The sequence below is a fragment of the Geotrypetes seraphini genome, chromosome 3 (assembly GCF_902459505.1).
Source record: "Geotrypetes seraphini chromosome 3, aGeoSer1.1, whole genome shotgun sequence".
Classification (NCBI taxonomy): Eukaryota; Metazoa; Chordata; class Amphibia; order Gymnophiona; family Dermophiidae; genus Geotrypetes; species Geotrypetes seraphini.
Genome location: NC_047086.1, coordinates 369,545,064 through 369,565,150, shown reverse-complemented (window position 1 = coordinate 369,565,150; position 20,087 = coordinate 369,545,064). Strand labels below are relative to the sequence as shown.

Below are 20,087 nucleotides of genomic sequence, written 5' to 3'. Positions count from 1 at the left end.
TTTATCATCAAGGAAACATTTGAGGTTTTATAATGCATTTTTCCCCTCCTTTACAATTCTGAACTAGTGTTTTTAGCACCAGCTGCTGCGGTAACAGCTCAGACGCTCATAGGAATTCTATGAGCATTGGAACTGTTACCGCAGCAGCCAGCGCTAAAAACACTAGCGCAGCTTTGTAAAGGAGGGGGCTAGATAGCGTATAATCATTATATTTTTTAAAAGATTGAACAAATTGAGGAGACTGAACACCCTGAATAATATGGGCCTCTTTAGTTTCTACATCATACCTAGTCTTAATCTATCTAAGGACCATATTTACCTCATGATTAAGGAAAGATGATTTTGAAAAATGTACAGTAAGTACAGTAAAATCTTGGATTGCAAGTAACTTGGTATACAAGTGTTTTGCAAGCCAAACAAAGCATTTTATTAAATTTTAACTTGATATACAAGCAATGTCTTGCAATACAAATACATATACTTACAGTATACACGCGTCACATCACAACTGAGCCGATGGGTCTTCTCTCTCTGACCCTGCAAGAGTGTAGTGACTGTTCTAAACAAGCGAGGTCATGCAATACAAGTACATACAGTATTTTGTATTAAAGTTTTTGGGTTGTGGAACAAATCATCTGAGTTTCCATTATTTCTTATGGGGAAATTTGCTTTGATATACAGCTAACCACACAGGCAGCAAAACTAGACCACCAACTCTCTAATCTACTAATTGCAACCCCCAGACTACAAATCTTTCAGAAAAGAAAAAAAAACCTTGCTATTCAAGAAATCCATGAAGACTAACTAACACTGAATCAAACATTTCAATCCTCTGAAGCAACCCGCTCTACTCTGTAACACCTCTGGACATATCCAGAAATCCTCTTCTGTAATCCACCTTGAGCTGCAAGGTAATGACGGAATAAAAATCACTAATGTAATATAAGAGTGTTTTGGATTAAAAGCATGTTTTCGGAAAGAACTATACTCGTGAACCAAGGTTTTACTGTATACAGTTTTACTTAAATATGCCAATCCTTTGTGGTAAGATTATTATCCCAGGACAAGCAGGCAGCATATTCTTGACTGATGGGTGACGGCACCGACGGAGCCCCGGTACGGACACTTTTAGAGTGATTGCACTCTAAGAACTTGGAAAGTTCTAGAGGCCGCACCGCGCATGCGCGAGTGCCTTCCCACCCGACACAGGCGCGCGGTCCCCAGTTTCTTAGTTTCCGCGGAGCTAAGAAGACGCGTTTTTCAACGGCCGTTGAAAATTTTTCTCCACGCCTTCCCGCTCGCGAAAACCCCCTTGGCTCTATTGCCTCTTTTCTTTTATTTTATTTTTGTAAAAAAAAAAACAACCAAAACTTGTATTTTTTCTTCATTTTTGGTTTTTCCCCGGCGGGGCCTTCTGCCACCATTGAGGCCTCGGCCTTCGATTTGGCGGAAGCCGTTTTTCCTTTCATGCCCCCTCAGCCAGGGTTCAAGAAGTGCCAGCGGTGTGCACGGCCTATCTCCCTTATGGACCCGCACAACTGGTGCCTACAGTGCCTGGGTCCGGAGCATCAGGCGTCCACCTGCACCCGCTGTGCCACGTTGAAAAAACGTACTTTAAAAAATCGTGAAATTCAACAACGATTACTTTTCGGTACCGAGATGTCCGATCCCGCGACATCGACACCGGTATCGGCTCCGGTACAGTCGGCACCTACCTCATCGACACCGCGTGACACCACGCCGGCGTCGCAACACCCAGGTAAGCCGGCTAAGAAGCCTTCCCCGCTGGAGCGTCCTCCGGTCTCGATTGCAGCGAGTCCAGTCCTGCCGACCGTGAGGCGCCAGCGGAAGCGCTCCGCCCCTATTGAGGTGAGTCCCTCGACATCGGGCTCCTCATCTCCGGGGTGTAGAGCGGCACCGCAGGTACCGCAAAAGAAAAAGGCGGTACCGGTGCCTTCATTAGATGATCGCATAGCGGCCATCCTCCAAGTACAGCTTAAGGAGCAATTACAACAACTCCTTCCAGCTATCTTGGCTCCGAATCTCCCGGTGCCGGTCCGTACTGAGCCACCGGTACCGGCAGTGGAACAGCCTGTATTGTCTGCATCTACTGTTTCGGTACCGGTACACTCGGCCTCATCGGTGTCGATGCCACTCCTCGCACCGGAGCTGACATCCCACCACCAGTCGGTACAAACTTCGGCACCGATGCGACCGGTGACTTCTCCCGGTACCACATCGATGAGGTCGGGTAAGTCACTGCGCAAGTCCCGACACTTGGAACCATCCACCCCTGAGTCTCGGGACCGTAGTTCCAATATTAGGGACCCTGATCTGTGGGGTGATTCCGAATAACTTTTTCTATCAGAGGGTGAGTGTTCTTCGGATGAGGATGATCCTGTTGTTCCTGACCCATCCTCCAAGCATGATTCTTTGTCTTTTACTTCCTTTCTAAAAGACATGTGCGAGTCTCTTTCCATTCCTTTGGAGGCTGAGTCTAAAAAGTCTAAAGCCTTTCTTGATGCCCTTGACTTTGACCAGCCTCCAAAGGAATTTTTGAAACTCCCTCTTCATGACATCCTGAGGGAAACATTTTACAAAAATCTAGAGACTCCTCTTACTATCCCGGGAGCTCCCCGCAAATTGGACTCTCTATACAAAGTCATCCCTATACCAGGGTTCGACAAACCCCAGCTTCCACATGAGTCCCTTCTTGTGGAATCTACACTTAAAAAGTCTTCAGGAGCTAGTGTTTATGCTTCTGTCCCTCCTGGCAGAGAAGGTAAAGCCATGGATAAATTTGGTAAGCGTCTTTACCAGAATGCAATGCTCGCCAATAGATCTGGCAACTATGCTTTTCATTTTTCATTCTATTTAAAGCATCTCCTTACCACCATGGCTTCCTTTGAGCAGTACCTTCCTGTGCGAAAACGACTGGCTTTTCGCCAATGTTCTTCTTCACTTTTCCAGCTGAGAAAGTTTATGGTAAGATCTATTTACGATACTTTTGAACTTACCTCTCGCAACAGCTATGTCTGTGGCCATGCGCCGCCTTGCCTGGCTGAGAGTATCCGAGCTTGATGTCAACCATCAAGACCGGTTAGCTAATGCACCGTGCTTAGGGGATGAGCTGTTTGGAGAGTCTATGGACTCAACTACCCAGAAGCTCTCCGCCCATGAAACACGTTGGGATACTCTCCTCAAGACAAAAAAGAAACCTCCACCGGCACGGCCTTTCAGACAACAATCGGCCTACCAACACCGTTATGTGGCTCGTCCTCTGCAGTCAGCTCCACAACAACCTAGAAGGCAGCGTCAGCAGCAACGGCAGACACCTAAACCACAACAGCAACAGCCTGCCAAGCCGCCTCCTCAACAGAAATCCACGCAGCCCTTTTGACTTACTTCTCCAGGGCATAGCCAGCGTCCAACCATCTTCCCTGCAACCTCAACCTATAGGAGGCCGTCTTTCTTTTTTCCTCAGCCGGTGGGAAGTTATCACTTCGGACCAATGGGTCCTCAACATCATCCACCACGGCTACTCTCTCAACTTTCAGAACCTCCCGGTCCCAAGTCTACCAAAAGAGTCTGCTTTGAACTCTCCTCAGTCTTCCTTCCTTCTTCAGGAGGTTCAATCCCTCCTCCTTCTGAACGCTATAGAGGAAGTTCCTCCAGATCAAAAGGGGCAGGGATTCTACTCCCGTTACTTTCTGGTCCCCAAAAAGACAGGAGACCTCAGACCGATTCTAGATCTTCGCGATCTCAACAAATGCTTGGTCAAAGAGAAATTCAAGATGCTATCTTTAGCCACGCTTTACCCTCTTCTCAATCAAAACGAATGGCTATGCTCCCTCGATCTCAAAGAGGCATACACTCACATACCGGTCAATCTGACCTCCAGACAATACCTCCGCTTCATGATCAACCGCTGTCATTACCAATACAAGGTACTACCCTTCGGTCTTGCCTCTTCTCCAAGAGTGTTCACCAAATGTCTGATTGTGGTAGCTGCCTTTCTACGCTCTCACCACCTTCAAGTCTTTCCTTACTTGGACGATTGGTTAATCAAGGCCGATTCATCTCAGACAGTGCTCCTGGCCACCAACCAAACCATCCTGTTTCTACAACTTCTGGGGTTCGAGATCAATCTTCCCAAATCTCATCTCATCCCCACTCAGAGACTTCAATTCATTGGAGCAGTGCTAGACACAGTCCTCATGAGAGCATTTCTACCGGCCAACCGTCTTCAGACTATCCAATTTCTCTGTCAGCAGGTACTTCTTCAGAGTTCCATATCTGCCAAACAGATGATGATACTCTTAGGTCACATGGCTTCCACAGTTCATGTAACACCTTTAGCACGTCTTCACCTGCGCACTCCTCAACGGACCCTTGCTACCCAGTGGTCCCAAGCGACGGATCCTTGCTCACGACACATATCTGTCACATCATCTCTTCGTCAGTCTCTACAATGGTGGTTGATATCCTCAAATCTCTCCAGAGGTCTTCTGCTCCATCTACCGCCTCATCAACTAGTCATCACCACCGACGCATCCCCTTATGCATTGGGGAGCTCATTTGAACGAATTCCAAACTCAAGGCCTTTGGACAGCCCAGGAAAAGAAGCATCACATCAATTTCCTGGAACTCAGAGCGATGTTTTACGCCCTCAAGGCCTTCCAACACCTTCTCTTTCCTCAAGTCCTCTTGCTGTGCACAGACAATCAGGTTGCGATGTACTACATCAACAAACAGGGTGGAACAGGCTCTCGCCTTTTGTGTCAGGAATCCCAGAAAATCTGGACTTGGGCCACAGCTCGCAGCCTATTCCTGAAGGCAATCTACATCCAAGGAGAGCAGAATTCATTAGCGGACAAGCTCAGCAGAATTCTCCAACCTCACGAATGGACTCTCGATCCTTCAACCCTACAGTCCATCTTTGATCAATGGGGCACTCCTCAAGTGGACCTCTTTGCAGCTCCTCACAATCACCAACTGCCCCAATTCTGCTCCAGAATCTATACTCCTCACCGTCTGGCAGCGGATGCATTCCTTCTGGATTGGTCCAATCGGTTCCTGTATGCTTTTCCTCCTCTGCCACTCATGCTGCGGACCTTGTTCAAACTCAAGAAGGAACGAGCCACCATGATTCTGATTGCTCCTCGATGGCCCAGACAACATTGGTTCTCACTTCTTCTTCAACTCAGTTCCAGAGAACCTTTGCTACTTCCTCTGTTTCCTTCTCTGCTTTCGCAGCATCAGGAGACCCTCCTGCATCCCAACCTTCAGTCTCTACACCTGACAGCTTGGTATCTCTCGGGCTGACTTCAAACAACTCTCTTCTCTCTCAGCCCGTTCGGTCTATTCTGGATGCTTCCAGGAAACCCGCCACTCTGCAGTGTTATCATCAGAAGTGGACAAGGTTTTCTTCTTGGTGTCTTCTTCATCATGATCCTACGTCTCTTCCAGTGGAGACCTTGTTGGATTATCTGCTTTCTCTGTCTGACTCTGGCCTCAAATCTACCTCCATCAGAGTCCATCTCAGTGCTATTGCTGCGTTTCATGAGCCAGTCCATGGGAAACTCCTTACAGCTCATCCCCTGGTCTCCAGATTCATGCGAGGTCTTTTCAATGTTAAACCACCCCTTAAAGCACCTCCTGTTATCTGGGATCTGAATGTGGTTCTCTCCGCTTTGATGAAGCCCCCGTTTGAACCTTTGGCGACAGCCACTTTCAAGTTTCTCACTTGGAAGGTACTTTTCCTTATCGCTCTTACCTCTGCCAGGAGGGTCAGTGAGCTACATGCACTAGTTGCAGATCCACCTTTTACGGTCTTTCATCATGACAAGGTGGTTCTGCGTACACATCCAAAGTTTCTCCCTAAGGTTGTCTCTGAATTCCATCTCAACCAATCCATTGTTCTGCCTGTCTTCTTTCCGAAACCTCATTCTCATTCTGGGGAACAGGCTTTACATACTTTGAAGTGTAAGTGAGCTTTAGCTTACTATTTGGATCGTACTAAGCCCCACAGATCATCGCCACAACTTTTTTTGTCCTTTGATCCTAATAAATTGGGTCATCCTGTTTCTAAGCGTACGCTGTCGAATTGGTTAGCAGCGTGCATTTCTTTCTGCTCTGCTCAGTTCGGACTGACACTGGGAGGTTCCGTCACGGCCCATAGAGTTAGAGCTATGGCAGCATCTGTAGCTTTCCTCCGTTCTACGCCTATTGAGGAAATCTGCAAGGCTGCCACTTGGTCCTCAGTTCACACTTTTACATCACATTATTGTCTGGATACATTTTCCAGACGGGATGGTCACTTCGGCCAATCTGTTTTGCAAAATTTGTTTTCATAATGGCCAACCTTCCCTCTATCCCTCTTTTTGTTAGCTTGGAGGTCACCCATCAGTCAAGAATATGCTGCCTGCTTGTCCTGGGATAAAGCACAGTTACTTACCGTAACAGGTGTTATCCAGGGACAGCAGGCAGATATTCTTGCGTCCCACCCACCTCCCCGGGTTGGCTTCTTAGCTGGCTTATCATAACTGGGGACCGCGCGCCTGTATCGGGCGGGAAGGCACTCGCGCATGCGCGGTGCGGCCTCTAGAACTTTCCAAGTTCTTAGAGTGCAATCACTCTAAAAGTGTCCGTACCGGGGCTCCGTCGGTGCCGTCACCCATCAGTCAAGAATATCTGCCTGCTGTCCCTGGATAACACCCGTTACGGTAAGTAACTGTGCTTACAGAGTAAAGCAAAAAAAAAAAAATAATAATAATCCCCTAGAGTTTTTGCCGGTTTCTCAGCAATTATTTTGAATTTCAACAAGAAAGTTAACATATGTATTTCTATTAAACAGCATTTAATTATCTTGTTATGTTGATGTTACTGACTTATCAATTTTTGTGTATTAAAAATGTTTGAGCTAAAACACAGAAAAATAACATTATTCAAATGGTACAATTAACGTGTCAGAATTTTGCAGTCACTGTGAATGCTCAAAGAGTCCACCCCCAGTTTTAACATAGGCCTTCAGTCACTTTTGAGAAGTTTTTTAACAGGTTTGTCATATCTGTTTCTGTGGTAGAATGTACAATCATCTGCAGTGCTTCATTGAGTATGGCAATTGTTTGCAGCTTTGGGTGGAGCTTGCAATAGGCCTCCAACATTGTACCCCAAACACGTCTACACTATTGTGATTTCATTAACAATAAGCTTGTACCCCATTTTTTTTTTTTTTTTTTTAATAATGATAGTTTTACAATGAAAACATTTTTTTGAATACACAAAAATTGTTGGGTGGTCATGCTAAAAAGTCTGTAACTTTGTCACGTTTAAAGATAATCTCATTCCACTTGGCATACAAATGTAGATGGTAACAAGAAATAAAACTATGAAATTTCACATTGAAATTCCAAGCAATTGCTGAGAAAATAGCCCCCCAAAAAGAGGGTTACTTTTTTGCTTTATTCAGTTTATTGTTAAAAATAAATTAATGTGGAAAGCCTGTGGTATATGGCTCATGAAATTATTTTCAATTTCTCTTTTTAGGTGTATATATGTGTTTGTACATGCACATGCATAAATCTGTGTTTGCTTGAATACCAAGTTTATCCCAGGACAAGCAGGCATGATATTCTCACATGTGGGTGGGTGACGTCATCTACGGAGCCCCAGCGCGGACAGCTTTTCAAGCAAACTTGCTAGAAGTTTCAAGTTTGCACACTGCACCACGCATGTTCTAGCCTCCTTGCCCACTAGAGGGCGCATCCCCACCTCGTGGTCCTCAGTTCATTTTCATCCGCGGAGCCAGAAGCCCTGTGGAGAATTTGTGCTAATTGTGCCTTCTGTCGCCGCGGCTGTGTAGGGATTTTCGCACGGTCGCTGCGTTTTTTTGTCTTCTTCTTTCTTTATTTTCTTCTTTTCCAAAAAAAAAAAAAAAAAAAACTTTTTCGTTCCGTTGCTACCGGGGGCTCCCGGTAGCCGTGGCCGAGGAACCTCGCTTGTTCCCGGCTCTCTTTTGGGCCCATGTCCCGGCCCGTAATGGGCTTTAAAAAGTGCGGGCGCTGTGAATGGCTTCTTTCAATTACTGACCCGCACGGGTGCTGTTTGCGGTGTTTGGGGCCCCAACACCCGACGGCGTCCTGCGAGAAGTGTGCCACTTTCCAGAAGCGGGCACTTAAACGCCGCAAAGCCCGCATGGCAGAACTTTTTTCTGTCGAGTCCCCTCCGGGGAAGGCCTCGAGTTCGGCCTCGGCTTCGGCCCCGGCCTTGACCTCGGCCTCGACGTCGGCATCGACCTCAGCTTCGGCACCGTCGGCTTCGCCTCGGGCCTCGATGCCTTCGAAGCAGCTGGCCTCTTCCAAGGCCTCGGGCAAGTCTCCGCTTCCCTCCTCAGCTCCAGGATCGTCCAAAAAGCCATCCTCGGGCTCGTCGGCGGGTGGGTCCGCCTCTGTTAAACCCAAGTTGCCCGCGTCCGCTGCCCCGAGGGAATACTCGAGACCGAGGTCGCCCTCTGAGGAGCAGCGGCAGGTCTTGCCACAGGGAATGTCAATCCCCGTGTTCCAGGAATTGCTCCGGGCGTTGATCGCCTCGGAGCTCACCGGGGCCATTGACCAGCTGCAGCAGGCTTCGGCCTCGGTGGCTTCGGCCCCGGCGGCTTCGGCCTCGGTGGCCCCGCAGTTGGCGACCTCGGCCTCGGGTACCGGGGCTTCGGCTCCCGAGGCACCCACGGCCTCGACCTCGGCGGTACCCTCGGACCCGGCTTCGCGGGATCCGCCTGAGCGTAGCGTGCGCCCGAAGGACAAGGTTCGCCGAGTGCGAAGAATCTCGTCTTCGTCCTCGGGGTCCTCGCGAGGTTCATCGCCCTCGGGCAGGTCTCGAGCGAGGCGCAAGCCGAGGAAGGCCAAGCGGTCTCGGACCTCGCCTCGGCGGCGTGGTCGCTCGTCGCCGGCCGGGGCCGGGGCCTTGCAGGTGCGGGACCTGCGTGTCGATAACCCCATTTTGTTCCGGTCTCCGGCCGGGGAGAGCTCTCGGGCTTCCTCGCCGGGGCCGAAGGGTCGGGCTTCGGTGCCTCGGACCCCGGGGGGATCCCCGAGGGGTTCCTTCCAACGCACCCGGTCTCCGACTCCATCGAGGTCGCAGGACTGTGCCTCGTTGGGGTCGGGGTCGGGGAGGGAGCCCAGATACTCCCACGAGGCCTCTCCCTTCGGCTCCGCCGGGAAGTCGCGGTCTCCCTCTCCTCCTGCTAAACCCTCATCCTTTACCAGGTTTGTGCAGGATATGGCGACGGCTTTGGGTGTTGACTTGTCTGAAGGGTCCACTCACACCAAGGAGTTCTTGGAGGAGCAGGATCTTCCTGCCCCTCCTAGGGAGTCCCCGCGCCTTCCGATTAACAAGGTCCTCTGTCAGACCTTCCTGAGGAATCTTGAGGCTCCATTGACGGTCGCGGTGGTCCCCTCCAAAATGGAGTCTAAGTATCGCACCCTCCCCATCAAAGGGTTTGAGAAGGGCCAACTTTCCCATACTTCGCTCCTAGTGGAATCGGCGGTCAAGAAATCGCAACCCTCCAGGGTCTCGGCGACGGTCCCGCCGAGTAGGGAGGGCCGGACCCTTGACAAATTTGGCCGTCGTCTCTATGCGAACTCTCTGATGGCTACAAGGGTCCTGAACTATGCGTTTTCGTACTCTTCCTTCCTCCGTACGATGGTGAAGGACCTCCCCTCTTTTCGTGAGGTGATACCGGAGTCGCATAGGGACCGGTTCGCCACCTTTAGCTCGAATCTGACCCAGCTGCGCCTATATTTATTCCACGCAGTTTATGATGCGTTTGAACTCGCCTCGAGGGTGTCCGCCTGTGCAGTGGCCATGCGCCGGCTGGCGTGGCTTCGGACCCTCGAGATGGAGTCAAATTTGCAGGAACGCCTGGCAAACTTGCCTTGTGTTGGGGTGGAATTATTTGATGACTCTTTGGATGCGGCGACGGAGCGCCTGTCTAAACAGGAACGCTCCCTGGCCTCTCTGGTGCGGCCGAAGCCTAAGGCTCCTGCCCAGCGTCCCTTCCGGCAGCCCCCGAGGAGGTACCCTCAGAAGTCCACACCGGCCTTCTCCAGACCGCCCCCTCGGAGACAGCCCCAGCAGAGTAGGGGTGGCCCCTCTAAACCTGCCGCGCAAGGGGCCGCCAAGGCCGCGCCGTCCTTTTGACGGGATAGGCGGTTGGGGGCGGGCCCTCACCGCAATATCGCGCCACCCCCTCCCCATCGGGGGTCGGCTGACGGCCTTTGCCGGGGCATGGTCGGCGATCACGTCGGACGCATGGGTGCTCCGGATAATCTCAGACGGCTATTCACTAAACTTCTCCTGTCCGCCTCCGGACTTGCCCCCCGGGGCTTGCCCTCCCAACCGGAACCAGCTGGCCCTTCTCCTGGAGGAAGCCAGGGCCTTGTTGAGTCTCAGAGCGGTCGAGGTGGTACCTCGCGATCAGATGGGCCGGGGGTTTTACTCCCGTTACTTTTTGGTCCCAAAAAAGACCGGGGACTTGCGCCCCATTTTGGACCTCCGGAAGCTCAACAAGTTCCTGGTCCGGGAGAAGTTCCGTATGTTATCGCTCCCGGTTCTCTATCCACTTCTGGAGGAGGGAGATTGGATGTGCTCCCTGGACTTGAAGGAAGCTTACACCCATGTTCCGGTGCATCCCGCTTGCCGCAGGTTCTTGCGTTTTCAGGTCGGGGATTTGCACCTGCAGTATCGGGTTCTTCCCTTCGGGCTGTCATCTTCCCCTCGGGTATTCACCAAGTGTATGGTGGTGGTGGCGGCGGCCCTGCGCTCGCGGGGTCTGCAGGTCTTTCCCTATCTGGACGATTGGCTGATCAAGGCCCCGTCCAGGGAGGGGGTTATCTTAGCGACCCGACAGACTATCAGTCTTTTGCAGGACCTGGGGTTCGAAGTGAACTTCCCCAAGTCTCAGTTGCGTCCGGCGCAGTCTCTCCAGTTCATTGGAGCCGTGCTGGACACGGTTCGCCTCCGCGCTTTTCTCCCCCCGCCTCGACGGGAGACTCTGCTTCGGTGGAGTCGCCATTGTCAAGGGCAATCGCAGGTGTCGGCCCAGCGCATGATGGTTTTGCTGGGTCACATGGCGTCGACAGTTCACGTCACGCCGTTCGCTCGCTTGCACTTGAGAATCGCGCAATGGACTCTGGCGTCGCAGTGGCGACAGGATCGCGATCCGGTGTCTTCCCGGATAGCAGTGACTCCTTGTTTACATCGATCGCTCCGTTGGTGGACCGTCTCTTCCAATTTGTCAGGGGGTTTGCTGTTTCGCGTTCCTCCTCACACCAAGGTCTTGACGACGGACTCCTCCGAGTATGCGTGGGGAGCGCACCTGGACGGTCTGAGGACGCAAGGTCTGTGGTCTGCCGAGGATCGTCGGTGCCACATCAATGTGCTGGAGCTTCGCGCCATTTTTCTAGCTGCGCGAGCTTTTGTCCACCTACTGCACGACCAGGTGGTACTCGTGCGGACGGACAACCAGGTAGCGATGTACTATGTAAACAAACAGGGGGGTGCGGGCTCTTGGCCTCTGTGTCAAGAGGCTCTCCGCCTTTGGGACTGGGCGATCTCCCAGAACATATTCCTGCGGGCGGTGTACATTCAGGGAGAGCAGAACCAGCTGGCAGACAGACTCAGTCGTCTTCTCCAGCCGCATGAATGGTCTCTGAACTCCCGAGTACTTCGCGAGGTTTTCGACCGCTGGGGTACTCCTCAGGTGGATCTGTTTGCCTCTCCGGAGACTCGCAAGCTGCCCCTCTATTGCTCTCGGATTTACTCTCCGGATCGTCTCGAGGCGGATGCCTTCCTCCTCGAATGGGAGGGGAGGTTCCTTTATGCGTTTCCGCCGTTTCCTCTGATTTTGAGAACGCTGGTTCATCTCAGATCGACCGGAGCCTCCATGATCCTCATTGCACCTCGTTGGGCCAGGCAGCCCTGGTTCTCCCTACTTCTTCAACTCAGTACCAGGGAACCTCTGCTTCTGCCGGTGTTTCCCTCTCTGCTGTCTCAGAGTCGGGGTTCGCTGTTGCATCCCAATCTTCAGTCTTTACATCTGACTGCTTGGTTTCTATCCCCCTGACTTCGATTCCGGTGTCTCGGGCCGTGAGGGACGTTTTGGAGGCCTCGCGTAAGGTCTCGACTCGGCTTTGCTATACTCAGAAATGGACCAGGTTTACATCCTGGTGTTCTTTGAATAGTCTGGAACCAGATTCGGTGCCTGTGGCTTCGGTTCTGGAATATCTTTTGCATTTGTCTGAGTCTGGCCTGAAGACGACTTCCATTCGGGTACATCTCAGTGCCATTGCAGCATTCCATCGGCATCTTGAGGGTCGTTCTCTCTCTCTTCATCCTCTGGTGACACGTTTCATGAAGGGGCTAGTGAATATCCATCCTCCTCTGAAACCTCCTCCGGTGGTGTGGGATCTTAATGTGGTCTTGGCTCAGCTTATGAAGCCTCCCTTTGAGCCCATCGACAAGTCGCACCTTAAGTTTCTTACTTGGAAAGTAGTCTTTTTGATTGCACTCACGTCTGCTCGTCGAATTAGTGAACTACAGTCTTTGGTGGCGGATCCTCCTTTCACGGTGTTTCATCATGACAAGGTGGTTCTCCGCACCCATCCCAAATTTTTACCTAAAGTTGTGTCTGATTTCCACCTCAATCAGTCTATTGTCCTTCCGGTGTTTTTTCCGAAGCCCCATTCTCATCCTGGTGAGGCGGCGCTTCATACCCTTGACTGTAAGAGGGCGTTGGCATTTTACCTCCAACGTACCAAGTCTCATCGGAAGGTTACTCAATTATTTTTGTCCTTTGATCCTAATCGTTTGGGACACCCGGTTTCAAAGCGCACCTTGTCCAACTGGTTAGCTGCTTGTATTTCTTTTTGCTACGCTCAGGCTGGTCTCCCGCTTGCGGGTCGTGTTACGGGTCATAAAGTCCGGGCGATGGCAGCTTCTGTGGCTTTCCTCCGATCTACGCCTATGGAGGACATTTGTAAAGCTGCCACTTGGTCTTCGGTTCATACGTTCACCTCCCACTACTGTCTGGACACTTTGTCCAGAAGCGACGGCCGGTTTGGCCAGTCGGTGTTACGTAATCTGTTTTCATAACTTGCCATCCTCCCACCTGCCCTTTTTGGTTGGCTTGGAGGTCACCCACATGTGAGAATATCATGCCTGCTTGTCCTGGGATAAAGCACAGTTACTTACCGTAACAGGTGTTATCCAGGGACAGCAGGCATATATTCTCACAACCCGCCCACCTCCCCGGGGATGGCTTTCTTTGCTATGATATGGAACTGAGGACCACGAGGTGGGGATGCGCCCTCTAGTGGGCAAGGAGGCTAGCACATGCGTGGTGCAGTGTGCAAACTTGAAACTTCTAGCAAGTTTGCTTGAAAAGCTGTCCGCGCTGGGGCTCCGTAGATGACGTCACCCACCCACATGTGAGAATATATGCCTGCTGTCCCTGGATAACACCTGTTACGGTAAGTAACTGTGCTTTCCAAGTTTATTATAAGATTTGATAAATCGCCTATTCCAGGTTCTAAGCGATGTACAGCTATAAATTACAAAGTTAGGGTAAACATACAAACTAAAAAGACTTAATATTAAACATGTTAAAATATCATAAAAATACATAACATAAAATCACATGACTAAACATAAGCAACAGGACTGATTAACATATATGATCAAAGAAGGGTAAAATTATGAGGAGAAATACAATTCAATATAAAAGAAACAATTAAGGTTAAAAACATTAGGAAAAGGGGAAGAAAATTAATATAAAATGTAGAAAGGAAAAAAATTCAATTAATCACTAAAAGCGTCTTTAAAAAGGAATCCCTTAAGTTTGCTCTTAAATTTATCTAGAATTCTTTCTTCTCTTAAATAAATTGGCAAGGCGTTCCAGGCTAGAGGAGCCGTAACTGAAAAAATGGAATGACGTCGTGTACCAATAACTTTTAACGACGGAACAACTAATAAGTGTTGTTCAGTTGATCGTAATACTCTCAAAGTATTATAGGGGATTAAAAGTTTATAAATAAATGCTGGAGTTTTAAAAATTATAGATTTAAGAGTGAGCAAATTTAATTTGTATATTATTCGATATGTAACTGGCAGCCAATGTGCTTTCTCAAGCAAAGGCGAAACGTGATCGAATTTCTTAGCGTTTTCAATAAGTTTAATCGAGGCATTTTGTATAATTTGTAAGCGTTTGATTTCTTTTTGGGCTATTCCTTTAAATAAGGCATTACAATAATCAATCTTTGAAATAACTAAGGAATGTATCAATATATTCAGGGATTTTGGGCATATAAATTTTTTCATTGAGCGAATTTGACGGAGACAATAGAAAGTAGATTTCACGACATGACTAATATGATCGTGATAAGTTAGTTTTTCATCAAAAATAACTCTGAGAATCCTGATCTTATGAATAAGTTTCAAAGAAATGCCTTTTGCCGGCGTATAAGACGACTTTTCAGTACCTTAAAATCCTCCCCAAAGTCGGGGGTCGTCTTATACGCCGGGTACTGTTTACATGCAGTGGCGTACCAAGGGGGGGGCGGAGGGGACGGTGCGCCCCGGGTGCCAGCCCTAAGGGGGTGCTCCCGGCCTTGCCGTTCAATCCCCCCCCACCCCCGAAGGACCGCTCGCCCCACTGACCTTCCTGCACCACCTGTGAAGCAGTCCGCAGCAGGATCGCGAAGTCAGCGTCAGCGATCCCGCCCCTCCTCTGACGTCAGAGGAGGGGCGGGACCGTGGCGCAGGAAGCAGCGCAGGGATCGCTGACGCTGACTTCGCGATCCTGCTGCGGCTGCTTCATAGGTGTTGCGGGGAGGCCAGGGGGGCGAGCGGTCCTTCGGGGTGGGTCGGGGCATCAGGCCTTCAGGGTGGGGCGGGCGGGCAGGCAGGCAGGCAGGCTTTCAAGGGGGAGGGGGTGACAGGCAGGCAGGCCTTCAAGGGGGGACAGGCCTACAAGGGGGGGGACAGGCCTACAAGGGGGGGGACAGGCCTTCGGGGGGTGCAGGCCTTCGGGGGGTGCAGACCTTCAAGGGGGGGACAGGCAGGCAGAAGGTTGTGCAGAAGGTGTGCGGAAGAAGGGGTAGTCTTATACGGCGAGTATATAACAAACTCTATATTTTAACTGTAAAAGTTGGGGGGTCGTCTTATACGCCCAGTCGTCTTATACGCCGGCAAATACGGTAATTGGACAGGAAAGAGTAAAATTGTCTTTCCAAGGGAATAGCAATACATTTGTTTTGTCAATATTTAGAGCTAGTCTATTTATCTCGAGCCAATGATGAATCTGTTCAAGTTTGGTATTAATATTAGTTATTTCAGAAGAACTGTTGGGATCCAGGGAGTGAAGAAGTTGTATATCATCCGCATATGCGAATACGGTAAAACCAATAGACTGACAGAGGGTCATGAGGGGAGCAAGAAAAATATTGAATAAAAGAGGAGATAGGATAGATCCCTGTGGAATTCCATATGGAACTGAGAAACTTTCCGAAGTGGTGTTATTAAAGTTAACTGTAGAAAAGCGATTATCAAAATAAGAGTGAAACCAAGAAAGTACCTGATCTGATATACCGATAGATTGGAGTCTATTAAGTAAAAGAGTGTGATCAATAGTATCAAAGGCCGATGAAAGATCAATTGAGATCAGAAGGACAGATGAATGATGGTCAAGATGATATAATATGGAAGAAGTCATGCCAATCAAGGAGTGTTCCGTTGAGTGATATTGTCTGAAGCCTGTTTGATTAGGATGAAGGACATTTGTCATTTCTATGAATTCTGAAATTTGATTATATACTATCTTTTCTGTTAATTTGGCTAGGTAAGGAATATTAGCTATGGGCCTATAGTTTGATTTTTCTTCAGAGCTCTTTTCTGTTAATTTGGCTAGGTAAGGAATATTAGCTATGGGCCTATAGTTTGATTTTTCTTCAGAGCTAGTCTTTGGGTTTTTTAAAATAGGACGAATAATGTTTTTTTTCCAATCTGATGGCATGATACTTTGCTTCAGACTTTCTTTAATCAAAATTAATATTAAAGGGCCAAATATTGTAAAATATCTTTTAATAATAAAAGGAGGAATTGTATCAGCCTGAGTCCCCTTATTATTAATAGTTTTTATGAGAGATTCTAGCTCTCCTAAAGTGGGAAGATTAAAGTGAGAACATTTAGCAGACAAAGATGATCTAGGTTCTATGTCGGGGACTGAAGTAGAGGCTTTTGTTTTTAAAAGATTTTCTCTTATGTCTTTAATCTTTTTTAAAAAGTAATTGGCACGTTCTTGCGCAGAGGGAACTGAATTAGTAACTGGAATGTGTTTTTTATAAGTAGGAGAAATAGATTTAAGAATGTCATAAAGCGTGGAGACATTTTTGGCTTTGAAAATTTGATTAGAATAGAATTTCATTTTTGCCTGATTAATTTTATTTTTATATATGTTTGATTGCTCTTTAAATTTATCCAAATTTATCTGGCTCTTATTTTTTCTCCAATGTCTTTCCAATGATCTAAGTTGTTTTTTGATTAGGCAAAGTTCTGAGGTGAACCAAGGATTAGCTTTTTTTCTTGCTGAAATAGTTTTAATTTGAAGTGGAACTAAAGAATCTAACAAATGTTTAGTGGAGGAATTCCATTGAAGTAAGAGCTCTTCTACGGAATGAGTATAAGTCCAGAGAGATTAAATTAAAATTATCAACAATTAATTCTAATGATAGGCTATTGTAATCTCTATATGTAATAGTCTGAGATATTGTATTTGTTTTCGTCAAAGAAGTTAAGTAAGAAATTGATATAAGAAAGTGATCGGACCAAGGAATTGGAAGACAAGAGTCTAATTGGTAATTGACTTTAGTAACAAGAGAGGTTATAATCATATCTATAGTATGACCGGCTTGATGTGTTGGAACAGTTAATAACGGATATAGATCTAGATCATTAAGGAGAGAAAGAGTATCCATAGTGTAATTATTATTCCGGTCTTCAAAATGAATATTGAAATCTCCTAAAATCAAAGGATTAGTAGTGGAGGATGCAAAATCTTGTCTATGTGTGTCTTTTGACCTGGAGGGGGAAAGGGGAGAGATAGTTTGAATGGAGTGGTACCAAAACTTTACACTGGGTTAGAAAGAATAATAAAAACAAAACTAAGTGTGGTGATACTGTACAGTATATTTAGCCAACTGGATTCACAAATGTGCAGGAGGGGAGAGGCTGGTGAAGCAGCAGCATATGGACAATACAAACCGCATTGAACGAGTCAAACAAGTGCCGTGTGATAGCGATATTGTCCTGCACTGATTTTTGGAGGTGGCACGGCACTTGTTTGACTCGTTCAAAGCGGTTTGTATATACCTTATCCACCACGGACCCCTGAGGAAGGTGTTGTCCGAAACACGGACCGTGTTGGGTCCCCTGGTTGGTAATAAGGTGGTATATTTACCCTACTGCATTAATATTGAAATAAATAGTGCCTGCATCTTGCACATGGTCTGCAGTTTTTGTTTTTGTTTAAGCATATATGTCAACCACAGATTAGTACAAATATTTTGAAAAATATTAGTCAGGCCATCATCATCATGTTTATTTAATACAGATGAATGGCATTGGAAGGCTTGAACATCCTTCAGGAGCAGTGTATGAAGGAGAGTTCATTGATAACATGTTTCATGGAACAGGGGTCTACACTTTTCCAAATGGAGCCAAGTATACAGGAACCTTTTTTGAGAACAAGTAAGTTAAGCAAACCTTCAACAATATTCTAATAACCCATGTAGCTGCAGAGTATACAGGTTCTTTAACCATATGTACTAGAGTAGTTTATATTAGCTAGTTTTGAAAAGCAAAGTGTACATGCTCAAAGGGGCTGATTTTATAAACGGCGTTCTGATTGTAGGTGACGGTAGGCATCCTATAACTGTTTAACCAGCCAATCAGGATGCACATTTTCTAAAAAAAAACAAAAAAAAAAAACAAAACCCAGCCAGGACGGGCCACCTACACTTTAGGTGTCTGTCACAGGTGTAGGGAGACACTTCAGGACATTTAAGCTTGTCCAAGGCTGGGCTTGGGCATGGTTTTGTACAGAAGTGGCTTTGGGTGAGATTAAATGGCCCTAGGTGTCTCCCAAGGGCTGTGATAGATGCCTGAAATATAGGCCAGCAAAATATTGTCCTACATTTTAAAATAGACATGGCCACTGAGCTGATTGCGACAAGGAAATCTCCATTCCACAATCAGCCGAGCAGCCATGGCGGAGAACCCCCATCCCCTGCAAAGTGCCCCAGCAGGAGGGATGCTGACTCCTCCCTGCCCTTCCTCCATTGAAGCATCGGTAGGAGGAATGGCCACTCCCTTCTGCCCCTCAACCCCTGCTTCCCCTCGCCCCATTGAAGCGTCCCCCCTCGCCCTGGAACCCCTGACATCCCCCCCAAGGCTGCATCCTTAACTCTACCCCCCGTCCCTTGTAGTTGATAGTCCGGCTAAAGGGATGCTTACAGGCAGGCCCGCCACTCCAAATTGGTGGGCCTTCCCCTTCCCAGTGCATTCTGGGATGCACCATGGAGGGACCTAAGGCTCTGATTGGATCAGATGCATATGGGAGTGGCCATAAGCACCTGGGACAACTGGAGTTTTAGGTCTTAAACATAGAAACATAGAAATAGATGGCAGATAAGGGCCACGGCCCATCTAGTCTGCCTACCCTAATGTCCCTCCCCTACCTTTGCCCTGTGAATAGATCCCATGTGCCGATCCCATTTGGCCTTAAAATCAGGCATGCTGCTGGCCTCAATCACCTGTAGTGGAAGACTATTCCAGCGATCAACCACCCTTTCAGTGAAAAATAATTTCACTGGTGTCACGTCTTCTTCCCAGTGCATCCTGGGATGCTGTGGGAGTAGCCTAAGGCTCTTGATTAGCTCCTATGCCTAAGGCCCCTCCCATAGGAGTGGTGTCAGGCTTGCAGCCATGGGGGTGTCGGGTTGGGGGGTTCTGGTTCGCAAGGTATCGGGGATTTGAGCATGGTATGAGGGGTTTGAGCATGTCAGCAGGAGGGAGTGGGCATCCCTCCTGCCCAGCTGCTTCAATGGGAGGGGGGCAGGGGTTCATGGACAGGAGGGAGGGGGTATTCCTCCTGCCAATATTGGCGGGACTTGAGGGCGGGTCCCCTGCTGCAGCCATTTAGTTGATCGCAGCAGGAGGATTCCTTTTGTCATGATTAGCTGATGGCAAGGGATCCCTTGCATTCTCTAACCAATGTCTGTTACATGGGTGCCAGTTAGAGAATTGGGAGTTAGATGGGATTAAACATCTGTCCCCTGGGGGCATGGCTTGGAGGCGCAGCCGGATGGTCTGGTGAAGACTAAGCTCCGCAGTTACAGGCTTTTTAAAAGAAGATTTAAGCTATTGAATTTATTTTTTTTCAGTGGTAATTGGATTAGTTTTAAAAAATGGCAACAAGCAAACAGATGAAGAATGAAGTGGCTGGTACAGGATTGGGGAGTGCAAAAAGATTGAAGACAGAACCGGCGACTCCTTCGAAAGTACCGTTACCTAAAGAGGATAGGGGTGACATTTTAGTAGAGATGAAACTAATTAAAGAAAAAGTGAATGCAAGTGTGAGTGCCTGTATATGGGTTCCAGTGAAACTGAAGTCAGAAGTAGTCCTGCCCGATTCATGGAAAAATTTTTTCAATTTGATTTGGCCTTTGAATTGATTTTTCAATTTGATTCGATTAGCTTGCTTCCCCCCCCCCCCCCCCAAACATCCTGGCGGGTTTATTTGTAGTCTTTCCATCCAACTCACCTCCCTTTTCCCTCTCCAACCCCATGATGGCACTGTGGTGTAAACAAACTAAACAAAAAAGACTTTTCCTCTCTGATAGGCCCTAGCTCACACTCACTGTCTAACACCAGCTCTGGCAGGATACACATTTCAAATCTGACATATTGTAATCACAAAACAGAAAATTAAAATTATTTTTTTCTACCTTCCACCGGGTTTTTTTTCCCACTGT

The 20,087-nt window shown here is 48.1% G+C and overlaps 1 protein-coding gene across 2 annotated transcripts in view; it reads left to right on the top strand.

Annotated features, from left to right (window-relative positions):
- Positions 1-20,087, top strand: part of MORN2 (MORN repeat containing 2) — a 55,265-nt gene that overhangs the window by 25,525 nt on the left and 9,653 nt on the right. Inside the window, exons 4-5 of one of the 2 annotated variants that reach the window (XM_033937174.1) lie at positions 17,666-17,802; positions 19,497-19,841. In XM_033937174.1, coding sequence (XP_033793065.1) covers positions 17,666-17,802; positions 19,497-19,542 — 183 coding nt within the window. In that variant the 3' untranslated portion in view covers positions 19,543-19,841. Of the gene's footprint in view, positions 1-17,665; positions 17,803-19,496; positions 19,842-20,087 lie in introns of those variants that run through there. The other variant, XM_033937173.1, reaches the window with a different exon arrangement.